Genomic DNA, 14,519 nt, shown 5'->3' on the forward strand with positions numbered 1-14,519 from the left:
TTGCTGCATCCTGCATTGTCGTTTAATTAAATAAATGACAGCGAACAGAAGTGTTTCGCTCGCTTCTGATTGTATCTGTCATCGATCGAATTATTATTTAAGTTTAATTATCTGAGAATCGGATTATTCATCCTTCGTTGAGGAAAAATCTATAATACTTGTATTTAATGCGTTTATATATAATAGAGCACACGTCTGATTCAGAATTGGACTTAATTGGATTGGATAGTTGATAATTTTAATGTATACGTGAATTTATAGTTCAGATTTGTCTAGATCTTTTTTAATTGCTGAGCCACATCTGTTCATCCTCCATTTTTCTCTATTTTATTAAAATCTTATTTTAAAAATCCACCATGTAGGTCACATAAAATTGTAATTCTACGAAGATTAAAACTTACGATGAAGAAAGAAAAAGATTCAAGATATGGCTAGAAAGTTATGTTATTGCAACAATGAGAAAACTTGGATAAAAGTTTGTGACCAAGTAAAAGAATTTTGTTGCTAAATGAAAAACAATTGTTTAAAAATAATATGATCGATATAATTGATAATAACAAATTGCATTTTTTTTTGCAATGTTAAAGAGAATCTTTATTGTTATCTAATTTTTTAAAATTTATTTCCATCTATCAGATGTATGTCGCTCGACCTGAAAAAAGAAATAATGAATTGTTACAAAAATAAAATTCATAAAAATATTTCATTCAAATGAAAGTTGCTACATTAAAAAATAATTAGTAAGTTCAATTATTACTCTTGTTATTACTTTACTTTAATTGTCACTCTATATACTCTTTTAACAATATAGAAATCTTCATTCTCCCATTATATTTGATATCAATTTATTTGAAAATATATTTTATTCTTTTTTTTTTCTTTTTTTCTTTTTTCTAATAAAATTACTTGAAATCACATTACAATAACAAGCACAGTAACAATACATCCTGTTCACGTTACTAACAACAACCATGAAATCATTATTGATTTCACTGAATCACTTGTTCTGATTTCGATTGACATTCAGCATCTATTCTACATCTATTCTCATATTGTGTTTATATTCTCTTTTCCTTTTCTCCTCTCTTTTTTTTTTGCATATGGTTATCTTTTTTTTTCTAAGGTAACAAGTTATACGGAAAAAAATCCATTAAAACGCTGGTTCTAATACGAAATTATTACACATTCCTGACCGGAATGATTGAAACATTCCAATTTCTTCGCAAATATCATGTAACACGGTCCTGGAAAACCGCTGAGATCGCCAATCAATTAAAACTGAAGCTATTAATTTTCAATTTATAACATTGAAACGATATTTATTTCACGAGAACAAAAAATTCTATATTTTTTCAAGAGATCATTTTCATTTTTTAACAATTGCATCAAAGAAGAATGTATGTGTTTAGGATGATTTATTTATATACTTGTGTACAGTTTCATTTCATTTTCTAAATTTATATAGTTTACCTTCTTTGTTATAATTAATTATTTTAGCTAATTAAAAAAAATTAAGCTAATTTATTTTTCGAGAATATAAATCTCGAATTAAGACATGAAATGAAACATAGAAAATTTAGATCTCAATTGAATTATTTGTATAGATCTTCAGATCGTTTATTAAACAATTCAATGAATTATTCACGATTTTGAAGGAGAAAGAAAATGTTGTAAATTTTTGTTTCAATTAAATTAAACAAGCAATAATAATAATTCTTATTACATTTCCGTTTCATTGGTCGAATAAAATTCCCGCAAAATATAAAAAATTAAATTCATTATACCGATCACGAACACACACAGATCTCAAGCTGAGATTCATCAATCATAGGAGAAAGTGACGACGTTTAAACGGCGGTGGAACGTCGTCGACTCGGCCGCAAAGAAAAACGAATTAGTCAAATGAAGCACGTTTGGCTAATGACGCCAAGTGCAATAAGTAGCACGTGTGTAGTCGCATAGATTTGCGGCTGACACGTGAGGCGTCGCCTGCTTTTGGCACGCAATGTGACACGTGTAACGTGTATTTGTCTTGTTGATTCATCGCATTCGAATTACCGTTTTATTCTCTATCTTCTTACGATTACTTTTGCGCCAATTTGTCAGCAACTTTGTTTCTGCCCAATTAACACGCAGTTTAATTATATGTTGTTGAAATTTTACAATTAATTCTTATACGCATTTATATATATATATATATATCTACTTTTATATTAATTTGTTTTCAATGTTTGTTTGTTTTATTAAAATCATTTTTAATCTTTTTAATTTTTAATTTTCCAAATCATTCATCACACACGAATCATTGTTTCAATCTAAAAAATTTTGTTCAATGTTACTGAAGATACAATAAATATCTATCTATTATAAATATCTAAGTATAAGATTTACCCCCTTCAAATAGAGATTGATCCTATTCCATCTGGTCTCTATTAGCGACGTCATTGAATATCTGGAAGCTAGTCACAGCTATAGACATAACAGAACACACACGAAAATTCGAGATGCCATCGAAAGTGGGTCGATCGAAGAGCTAGCTTGTTGAAAAAGCTTTATACTGGATCTATTGTCGTCTCGAGTGCTCGGTGCTGAAAGAATTGCCTCTTATATCCACATCTTTGCGTCTTTTTTGCGTTTTTTTTTTTAACCAATTAAAGCTTCAGACTGGACGTTTCGAAAAATTGTACAACGAACAAGTTTTCTTCCTGCTTTTCTATAAAATTTCACGAATCATTGAGTACCTTCCATCTTTGATGAATCTCGTTATTTGCTCGATCAATTATTTCGATTATTCGAATGGCTATTAAAAATTTTAAATATTTAGAATTTGTATGTAATTATATTTTACGACTCTTACATTTAATTTTGAAGATTATCTTCTACTTTTCCAATAATTTTGTTTCATAGCATCTTCGCTTCCTAATCACACCAATCGTGTTTTAGTTATCGTAGTAAGTTCGTGCTCGCGTTATTAATTAGAAAGCATAGCTTCATAATAGCCATGCTCGATTCAGTAATAATTATGCGAGTTTCGAGCATAATTCTGAGCATGATCGCAACGTTGCATCAAAATTATTTATTTTATTAAAAATTTATTGATGTTTATAAAAAGTTTATATTTATAGAAAATTTTATTTTGATTAGATTATCTTCTAAATATTTCGTCTAATTTATGAGTGGCAACATAGACTTGAAAGTGGGAAATTATTTTGTAACTCGCAAATTTACGGATATTACTTTCGAAATACCTGGCAAAGGAAGTCCCTCGAGAAATAGGATTATTATTAGGGACATACTAGGCTAAATTCATTCGCACATAAGAGAAGGGTCAGCAGTTTAACCAGCAGAGTCACTAAAATATTATTGTATCACTTGTAGCATAAGTAGCACTTATCTCAAAAACTCATTATCAGATTATTTAGCACTGGAGTGTTGCTACTATCTGTAGATATACGTATAAAATTCATAACAAAGCTATATTGTATCAAGTGAATTACAATTTATTAATTGATGAATCTTTTCAATTAAAATCTACATATAGGATATCAAACAATTAATGCACTAATGAATAATTCTGCAAAATTCCTGATTTGAATATTAAAGATAATCATTTTATTTATGATTAAATTACATCCTTTATCCATATCGTATAACTGCAATTTATCTTCTTTAATACTCGTTGCTCGACTTTCTTATAATAGTTTGTATAATATCAATCATCACGATTTATTGGAATAACAGGAATACGAATTCATGTTTAACAAGTCAGAATGATACAATTTATTCGATTTTCGTGTTATAATTTAATTCCAATGAATTTGATCTCCGTCGTAATTAATATTCGACGTATTTAATTGGACAATTCGTACAATGGCTTCTACGAAACTTCTCCGTATAATTGCAATCGCATAGCATCTCCGTAATTGATACCTTAGAATGCCAATTATTCAGATATTAATCATCCGTAAATTGATTCGCCTATGAGAATATCATGTATTCTCGTCGACAGAAATTCTTGACTTTGAGACGTGGAAACAGTGAGACGTGCTTATGTTCAAGATCGTTAGACTTCTATACTCGAGAGTTTCGTGGATATAATCAATAGTGGAAATTATATTACCAGATTAAATTGATTCCTAACTTGCTAGATAATCTGTCGCAATTCTGAGATGCAGATTGACAGATCGAATGTAAAATTCATTAATCAATAATATTCGAAGGAATCATCATGTTTCATATTATCTTTACCTTTGATTAATTTCAATTTTCAATTGAAATTTTAATCAAAGAATCCGTTTAAGAATAATTTTGATATTAATTTCAATTTTATGTGTAATAATAATTGAGATTTTAATTTAATGTATACGGGTAGACATTGTTTGCAGATAGTCTGTCACACATTGTTCATGAATATTATATGTGAGCTGTTATATACATTGTGTCACGTACTGTAATATATTATATGCCCATATCTTACAGTACTCTGCTAATTGTCTCCACGTATCTAGAAACCTTGTTCATGTACGTGATATAATTGAAGAACAACATATTTTGTCACTCTATCGAATTTATTAATCCTTAAAAAAAAGATTTTTCAGATAATGATAATTTAAAAAATATATTTTTATAACAAAGATATGGCATGTTTTTCTAAACAGAGATATAATTCAATTTTCTAATATTTAGAGTATTTCATTTTATCTTATGAAAATTTTATCTCTTGAAAATTCACTAAAATTTAATTCAATACATTATGCGAACAATAATAATAATAATGACAAATGATCAATCCTATATAATTCTTTGGAATTTAAGATAGTGCATCGAAGTTTGCACTTTGCACAAACACAAAATCTCAAGAATGTAGCATCCATTGTTCCAATGAAAGCGCAAAGTTTCATTGTGCGATCATAAAAACGTGAGATCGTAAAGAACGCTTCATCTGATTAGCTTTGAAATTTACAATTAGCGAACCATAACGAGATTGTGCAGATTTTTATCCGAAATTCCAGAATTCTTGGGAAAAATATTTGCATAGATATATGAATACATTCGGATACGAAAAATATTACAAATAAACCAGTTCGAATAACAATAAGAGAATATGAATACAGGCAAAGTTTTTGACGGTTTTTCAATAAACGTTGACAACACGGTTTATAACTAAAAGAGAGAAACATCATTTCTGAAAAACGTTTCCGAAAAATATCGATAAAAATGTATCATATTCTTTTAACAAAAATAAAATGTAACGGGAAATAGTACAAACACTTTCCAAAATAAAACGATATTAATATCGTTGTTATTTAAAAAAAAAAGAAAGAAAGAAAGAAAGAAAGAAAAAATATTAGAATTTCACTGAAATTTGAGAAAAGTTTAAAAAAAAGAAAATTGAAATTTTGTTATTTCTATATTCATATTTCTTGAAAACTGTCTCTCGTAAACTTGTCAAAGTCCACAGGTTCAAACGTAATTACGTTCTACGTTGCAATAAAAAATAAAACTTGGACGATGAATTTATTAAAAACTTCCTTTCATATTTCAGATGAGTTCAGAAGTAAAGTTGCCTGTGAGAATGATGTCATCAATCTTGTCTGCCATCCAGGACAGAGGGTTGCCATTTTCAGTGCATCGTTCGGTAGAACGGAATACGAATCCCTTCAATGTCCACAACCCCACGACGTAAAGGAGGAAAGTGAGTAGAAGATTGTAAAATTTTAAAATTTCATTCCTTAATATCACAATTACGCGTTTCGTCTAAAGATTAATGGATTAAAATTAATCTTGATTTCACGCCATCTCTAAATCTAAATCTTATTTTTGTTTCGCGTAAAAATTGTAAGAATGTTCGCTTATAAAACTAAACTTTCGACCATCGGGGAATAAGTTTTTAGCTGTTGGAAAGATTTATAAACGCTCTTATAATTTAATGTCTTAATAATTCTGCTAAATATCGTTCTCTCGAATCGTGAAAGTCCTGAAGGAAAGTAATGGCCAAAAAAGATATTTGGAAGTTAGCCGGATCATTAAATGTTTACGCGAGCGTAAACATTCATGGGCGCGCTGTTAAAGTAAGAGCATATATCTACCTTGTAATGGTATGCTTATGAATCTCAAACCTGTTTTTCGGAAGATTTATAACAATATCAATATTCTCTTTATCTCGACGAAATATTATTCTTTAATTTTATTTTACATTTTAACTTTATAAAATAGTTTTTTATTTAAAAGTATTTTTTCTTCATAAGTATATTAATTGTATTAAAGCGTTTTAAATTCAACAATTTCCGTTGAATAAAATCATCGTGACTTTTGTGTTTTCTAAAGATTGGAGGATCGATACTCTTTTGTTTTTCCTTCCATATTCATTCTTGAGCGGATTTTGCAATGAATAAATCAAATATATATATTTAAATCAATTTCATTATCATAAATTAAAAATTATACGTCGAAATAATATTTTAAAATTCTTTTCAAAGGTTCAAATATATTTGAAAATTCGTATATCAAATTCTAAAAATCTTAAATCTTAAACATCTGCTCCTTTTTTTCATTCCATGAAATTAGTTCAGATGTTAAAACAAATCCGTGAAATTGCACATTTGCATTCAATGGCGGTTCGAATCGATTCGAAATGGTGGACTTTACGGAGCTAAGGGTTGCTATCAACCCATTCGTGACGTTGTCCGGACGGCATCTTCGCGACAGCAATCCTCGAAAACATTGAAATGCTATCACTCGCTGTGAAAGGATTTCCTTATCCAATGACTTCGTCTCTCCCTGATCTCGTTAATCAATGAATTTTTCTGCAAATGTTTAAGATGAACCCGATCTCGATTTTCCAGTCGTAAACGTATCCGTGGAAAAATATTTCAACATTCTACTGAATCTTAAACATTTTATTTCCGTAAGATAATACATTTGAATTTTTCTGTGACACGTAGATATGAAAATCAGAAAGTAGATATTTTCATTGAAATGGAACAGTTTCGAACAATTTTTGAAATATAGGTTATTTGAAAAGTAAAATTTTTAGTTTTAAATCTCTAATTCAAATTCCATCTCTGATATCAAAGTATGTTAAATATCATAAAAATTGGAAAAAGTTTTGATAATAATCGTGAATACATACACATGAAATTTTATATTATTCGTGTCAATATAAAAATTCTAGTATAACAGTAATTGTGTTACACATGAAAAATTATTATGGTTTTACATTTTTTGTGTTTGATTAACTTTGAAGAATTATCTTTATCATTTAGAATAAAATTCTACAGTTCGTTCGATTATTAAAATTTAACATCTATCGTAATTTTCTTTCTACCGTTTCTTCCGACAAAGATTTTTATTAAAATTTTTGAAATTAGATGAGAATGGGACTCTTTATTAATTTTCTCTATCGAATAAATTCTCGAATCAATGAAGTCCTTCTCGCGGTCGACGAGGCAATATAACCCGTTCAAAAGTTTCCTCCCATGTTCTTTAATTCCACTCGAACGTGACAATGAAATACACGTAATAGTCGTTTCACCAATGATTCTCCATGGTATTGTTACCCACGATATCGATTCAATCTGCGTGTTCCTTAGTCACGTGATATGTAATCCGGTTTTATCACGTCAATAGAATACAAAAGAAATTTGTCATAACGATGACGAGTCAAATTAACGATGCGACGAAGGGGATGCGAAAAAAAGTTGATGAAATTACAATTTAATTCCTCGAAAAAAATATAGAAAAATTTCCAATGGTGTGTTATTGAAGATTAATACATTAAATTTGTTCAACTTTATAGACGTTTAATTAATATCAGGAAATTTTTATCAAAGATTCTTTCATTCTTCATTTTGCGTCAATGAAACATTTAACAAAATATTCATAATTAATTCCTTTATACTTAATCAAATCCAATTTTCAGATTTATTTCGAACCAGAGTTCCATACAAAAAACGAAGAAAAGCTATCCTTCTTTACGCGATCAATATTCTCAGAAAATAAAGCAAGGCGAAGGAAACAAAAATATCAAAAAAAAAAAAAAAAAAACAAAACAATTGAGAGATTCTTTTCAAAGTGAACAAAAAGGAAATAAAACAATGCTTTGTATTCGTACGAGAGGGATACGGGATTCATGTCAAGCGTGGGATTATTAACCGTAGATTGATGAAGTTGACATTTCCATTAAGCGCGGTGAAGTAGTCACAGTCAACCTTTAATCCGACATTCAGTTTTCATCCAGCGAACGATCCATGCAATTACTGATAAGCTGGAAAGCCAGCTCTCTCTCCCTCTCTCTTTTTTCCATCCTCGACGAAACTACGGACAAATGCGCTGAATAGATCAATTTTGTCTGGTTACAGCTTGCATGGCATCGTACGCGACAGAAACCGTGATGAATTTGTGCCATGGAAAACGACGCTGTTCGGTGGTTGCAAACAGTTCGACATTCGGTGAACCCTGTAGCCCGGAAAGCAGAACGTATTTGAAAGTTGTTTACACGTGTGGTGAGTTTGATTAATATATATGCTTATTATAAGCGTATTGATTATTATTATATAATGAATATATTTATTAATTTTGAATAAAAATAAATATTATAAATGAACCGGTGTTCGATTAAAAAATTGTTGATATTTTAAATTATATAACTTTGTAAACAAAAAAAAAAGAAATGATAGTATAATCATTAGAATTAATTGATAATTAAAGAAAATTAAAGTTGATTTTTTTTTTTTACAAAATTATAAAGGTTTAAAATATTGACAATTTTTCATCGATATTACAATATTAAATTTATATTTTTGGAATCTTTGTTATTATTATGACAGATATTATTTTATAAATTGGATAAAGATAAGAAGGATGAAATTCATTTAAAATTTAATTGAAAATTAATTTACGGGAAGGCGGGATAATAATTAATTCACAATTGAAATAATTTATCTTTATACTTCGAATCAATTTTAAAGCAAAGAGTAATTTCAATTAATCATTTAATTTCTCAGTTTCTCAAATATTTAACCTCATTAAACAATCCAAAATGAACTTTCTTCATTTATTCAATTGGGTAATTGCCAACAGATCCGTATCCTAATCACAGCTTCATTAAAGAAACAATTTCCAATGCTATTACCTCTTTCCATCCATCCAATTAATGTAAATTGATACAAATATTCTCGTTTCATTTATTATCTTTTAATTTATTATTCCGCAGAACATTTCAACGTTAATTTAATTCTACCGATTGTCCATAAACTCATCAATCTCAATCCTTCGACGCGATATCACACGTGTTACGGATAAAATTTTCAAGTGAATTTTTAAATCGCTATTTTCATATACATTCGGTTATTATTCCCAGAACAGAGAAATCGATAGCCGAATGTTATAACGCGTCTCATCGCGAATATTTGGAACGAATTTGGACATTTTTCACGTGCGACAAATGGAGCGGAACATTTGTTTCCCGCGAAACGTCATATTCTCTGTGATCTCTTATGAAACGGTTCGCCCGGGAAAATTGTTCGTTCTTACGTAATAAATCACCGCGTATTTTTAATGCACGAGTGAAAACAAGGGGGATGGCGGCCAATTTAATTTGGACCGTGAACAAACACTACCTCGTGATCAAACAATTTTTACAAACAATTTCACATCTGAGATACGTTAATTCGCATCATTTAATAATAAAAAGTTTTATTTGATTTTTTTTTTTTTGCAATATTTAAAAAATACTCCGATTCGATGGTCGTGTAATTACGTATGCATCATGTGAAACGTCCAGTTCTGTTGAAATAAATCAATGAGGGATAAGATTGAAATAAAAATACTAAAATTTAAAAACATTTTGCGAGATAGAATATATATTAATTCTGTACATATATATATAGAATTAGTTAGTTAAAATTCATAAACTAGAAAATATTATACACGTTCCATTAATTCAAATAAGAATTATTTTATAAAAGTTTCATTTCCAATTTCATTTCATTTAATATATAATTATACTTATCATTTACATCTTTTCCATAATAAATATTATTTGAAATAAACGTGTGTCCAAACAATAATCTGCACAATCTATTTAAACAATCTAAAATAATCAAAATGAATAAAATAAAGAAATTTTTTAATTAGACAAAATGCAGAAGTTGACAAGAAACATTTTCCAGAGATGTTTTTAGTAACCATGAACAGTATATAACCGATTATAAATTTGTTTGTTTGGGAAAGATGCCAAACAAGGCTCTAGATTAATATGTATGAACTGAGAACGATAACAAAGATCGACGATATCGAAAAATATCGAGAAATAAAATGATCTCGTAGCACAGTCTCCCAATTAAAATGTCAGCTACCAACAAATAAAATTCTCTTGATTGGAAGATCATCATTCTATTTCACTTTGTCTCTGATAGCTCCTCGATCTTTGTCCTCCAATCAATAACAATAATGATGACAGAAGAAGGAATAGATGAAATAGAAAGGGAAATGCCCAGCCATCTTTTAGCGAATGCACTGTAATTTAACGCCCATTTGTCCCTCTAAGTGATGTAGCAATCGCATCATGTTACTCTGTTCACAATTAGCTTTTTCCTCTTCTACTATTACCAAATAAAACGTGTGACGTCACGTGTTGTAAATCTAGAAGCATGTGAATGGCAGAGACTGTTTCAATTCGGGATTTAATGAGCAAGCAACATCCGCCATCAAGTCGGAAGTCCACGTTATCGGCGTCGATTGACCCAAAAAGCTCGAGAACGATTGACACGGCCTTCCGGCTCGTGGTAAGTTCTTCTGCTGATAGCTTTCCATGGGCGAACGGCCCGTTTCTACATTTAATGGCCAGTCAGTCCATAAAGGAAAGTAATCGCTTAATAGCCATTGTTTGGACCGGTGGCAAGTGAATAATGATCTGTCGTATTCCATTCGAAAGTTCCACCATTGGTAACCTTTAATACTTGGAATTCGCCAATTTTCGAGCACGTTAAATGGGAATGAATTCTTCTCCTGAATTTCTTTTCATTCCGCTTCGAGATAGACATTTCAATGAGCTTTGATGATGGATTTCAGGCCGTTATCTAGTTATATATTACCTAAAGTTTGGTCATTAAACTGAGATATTTGAAAAATGAGAAGTTTTAAACAATATTCCTTTTCTTGTTTAATTACGAATAAATTTGACGATGAGTTAGATCGAATGCATGAAGGAGAATTTCTTGAGAATGCAAAAAGATTTTCAGAAATATCGTGTACGAGGCTATTAATTTGTTGCTCGTTATTGAGATGAGATTCTCAATGAGAAAACTTTGTATGCAAAGAATTAATTTATGATCGAAGCGTGAACGAGAAAATCAGAAACGTAAATTAGAAACTACCAATCGTGATATACGATGTACATATAATATATTTATTTAATATATTCGTGTTGCCAGAAAATTTCTTAAAAATTTTTTTCTTGAATAATAAATACCATCATTTTAACTTAAAACGAATAAATATATTCAACATTTCTTATTATATATCTCTCTATACGATATTTCTTTTCATAAAGAGCAACATAATTAAAATTTTACCTTCGTTCTAAAAAGAAAATTCTAAAGAGAACGCAAAGTATAATCTAATTTATATTAAATCAACAAGCGACAAACGAGGATGTTAATCAAATTAAAATACGTTCCCAAGGAAGCTCTATAAAATACCCGAAAAGGAAATCCCGGAAAATCCTAGAGAACTCAATTTCAATCGTTCTAACTTTCAAATCCCATTAAACTCGGGCGAAGATCGAGCGGAATCATCCTGGCCAGAATCCTTCTGTGACCGTCGAAAGCACGCGCCCCAGAAATCATTCCGCCTCCTTCGAGAAACAACCACTTCTCACGACAAAAGTAAAAATCCAATATGAGATATGAACAAAAAATCCGTGGAATGTTTTTTCTATATTTTCTGATATTGACAATATATTATGTTTTTCTATCAATAATTGCTGATAATGTTTTCTATTATTAATTAAAATTTCGCAATTGTAATGATAGTATTTATAATGATAGTATTGGTGATAGAATTAATGAATTTTATTCCTAACTTTCGTTATAAGTAAAACAGGATATTTCTATTGAAAGAATAATGAATCAATGCTAAATTAATTAATAATCAATGGACTTCTATTATATTTACTCAGTCGTTTATATTTTTTAACAAAATTTATTAAGATTATATTTTGAATAATCATATTTTAAAATAAATATTAATATTAAAATAATAACTTAATATTTATTCGATTTAATCAATTCAAGAACATATCACGCAAGCTTGTTTTTCTCGAAAAATCAATAATGGAAGTTTTACCATCGCTATTATTCCGAACTATTTGTCCCCTGTCTGGTTCATATAAATGGAGTTCTATTGAAATTTGACATTAATTTATCGTCCTTTCAAGACTCCTATTATACTTGTGGTGACATCTAGGAATAACTATCTATTACCAAATCTGTATACCAATCGCGAGTATATGTGATCATAAAATATAAACTAACAATTAAAAAATTCTCTATACAAATAGAAAAAAATCATATATAATGTTGTCAATATTAAAAAACAAATAATATTTTATCAAAATATTCTTTTATTTCGTACTTCCTATTAAAAAAACCATCAATTAATAAAGAATCACGTTAAAGAACAATCTTATAAAAATCCATTCGATAGGCAATCTCCTAATTTTTCTCTCTGAATCATCATAATATATTTTCAAAAGCTTTTTATCCATTAAGATATACACGAATCTATCCATCGAGCATTCTCAGTGGAAAATTTCAGAATAACGACACCTTTAACGAGCCTTGAAGAAATCCGCTCGAGCGTATCGCGAGCGTATAACGAGGCGTCCACTCGTAACGCCTGGTTATTTTCATTGTGCACACGCAATACAAGCAAAAGATAAATTCTCTTGGACTCTGCTTTCTTTTTTTTTTTCTCTCCTCCTTTTCTTCGGTTGGAACACGCCACTGGTCCGCGGATACTTTTAATGGCACTCGTCGCGCAACATTGTCGGCCAGAAACGACTGCTCGCACATTGTAGGGAAGTTTATGACACCGGCTGGAATCGGCAAAGAGGAGAAAATAAAACTCGTTAAGGATGTTTTTAGTTTTCACAAGTTTTCTTTTTGGCGAAAATTTTGGAAAGAAGTTAATGGAGAATTGTCATGTACGAAACGAGTGTTTGATTGATAGATAGTATGGTATCAAAACACTTTCATATTTAAAAAAATAATAAGATTGGAACAAAAAAGTAGCAAAAAGTATTATAATAGATATTGTAAAGATTCTGATTTTTGGATTTGGATTTTTACAGAAGTGTGATTGCTATCTTGATAAATATTGTAGATTAATGCAGACTCAAAAATATTGTAGCTACAGTTTATTATACTGTATTTTTTTATAAATGTCTTCAAGGTTTTTTTATAATTTGGATTCACGTTTTAATGGTTTTCGAAAATTTTTTATTTTTTTATTTCTATTTTTATTTTAATGGTTTTTGTTTTCTATTCATTTTTTATAGCTTTGTCTAATTTTCTCGAATGTTTCATTTGGTTGTTAGTTGCTAACTAGATCCAGAATTTCTTGGCTTTCCTTTTTTTTTATGATTCTTTTTTCCTCTATTCCAATTTTCTCTACGGTTTTTCTTTTTCTCTCCATATTCTTTTTTCCTTTTTTCTATCTCTATTTTTGTTTTTTTTGGCATTTTTAAAGACTCGTGTTTTCCACCATGTTATAATTTTCATTCCTGATATTAATGTAATTATTCTTATTGTTAGTTATCGTTAATATTCTAATTGGTGTAAATACATTTATTTATTTATAGATTGAATCTCTGATACTAATTATCATCATATATTAATATCCATAATGTAATACTCATAATATTATCATATATTATATGATAAAGTAGAAAAATTTGAAGAAAAAAATTTCCGAATAAAAAGTCAGGAATATTAATATAATGGATATATTTGAGTTAATAAATTGATCATGCTTTTAAAAATTCAGCTTTAAAAAAGCTTTCCATAAAGATTTTATCTTAAAACGCTGAATCACTCTTATGATGCAATAGGTATTAACTACGTATATTTTATGCATTCCATCAAGCTGTTGTAGAAATTGCAAAACATCATTGTATAAACATAATCTGGTAATCTCGACAGGTTACACATATTCATTGAATGAAGAATGGAACAGAATCAATAACAAATATATGAATGCAAATATTCTCCAGCATTCTAATTATATATTAATTATTCGTGCTACTTGAAGAGGAATCAAAATGATCTTGAGATTGTATATTAATACAATATTAATATGCAATGATGGCATATTTGTATTAAATCCAGAGCCACTGTTTCATTAATTTTGAATAACACGTAATATATAAATTTAAAATGTATGAAATATTAATTTCACTCGAAATATCAAGTTCATTAATAAATATTTCAATTATTGATTCATCTCGCGAAACACTT

At 29.2% G+C, this 14,519-nt stretch overlaps 1 protein-coding gene across 1 annotated transcript in view; it reads left to right on the forward strand.

Moving 5' to 3' along the window:
• LOC724835 overlaps window positions 1-14,519 on the forward strand; it is a 91,615-nt gene that overhangs the window by 17,164 nt on the left and 59,932 nt on the right. The window contains exons 3-4 of the mRNA XM_026440859.1: window positions 5,546-5,695; window positions 8,361-8,504. Coding sequence (XP_026296644.1) covers window positions 5,546-5,695; window positions 8,361-8,504 — 294 coding nt within the window. The remainder of the gene's footprint in view (window positions 1-5,545; window positions 5,696-8,360; window positions 8,505-14,519) is intronic.

The sequence above is a fragment of the Apis mellifera genome, linkage group LG1 (genome assembly GCF_003254395.2).
Source record: "Apis mellifera strain DH4 linkage group LG1, Amel_HAv3.1, whole genome shotgun sequence".
In the NCBI taxonomy this organism is placed as follows: domain Eukaryota; kingdom Metazoa; phylum Arthropoda; class Insecta; order Hymenoptera; family Apidae; genus Apis; species Apis mellifera.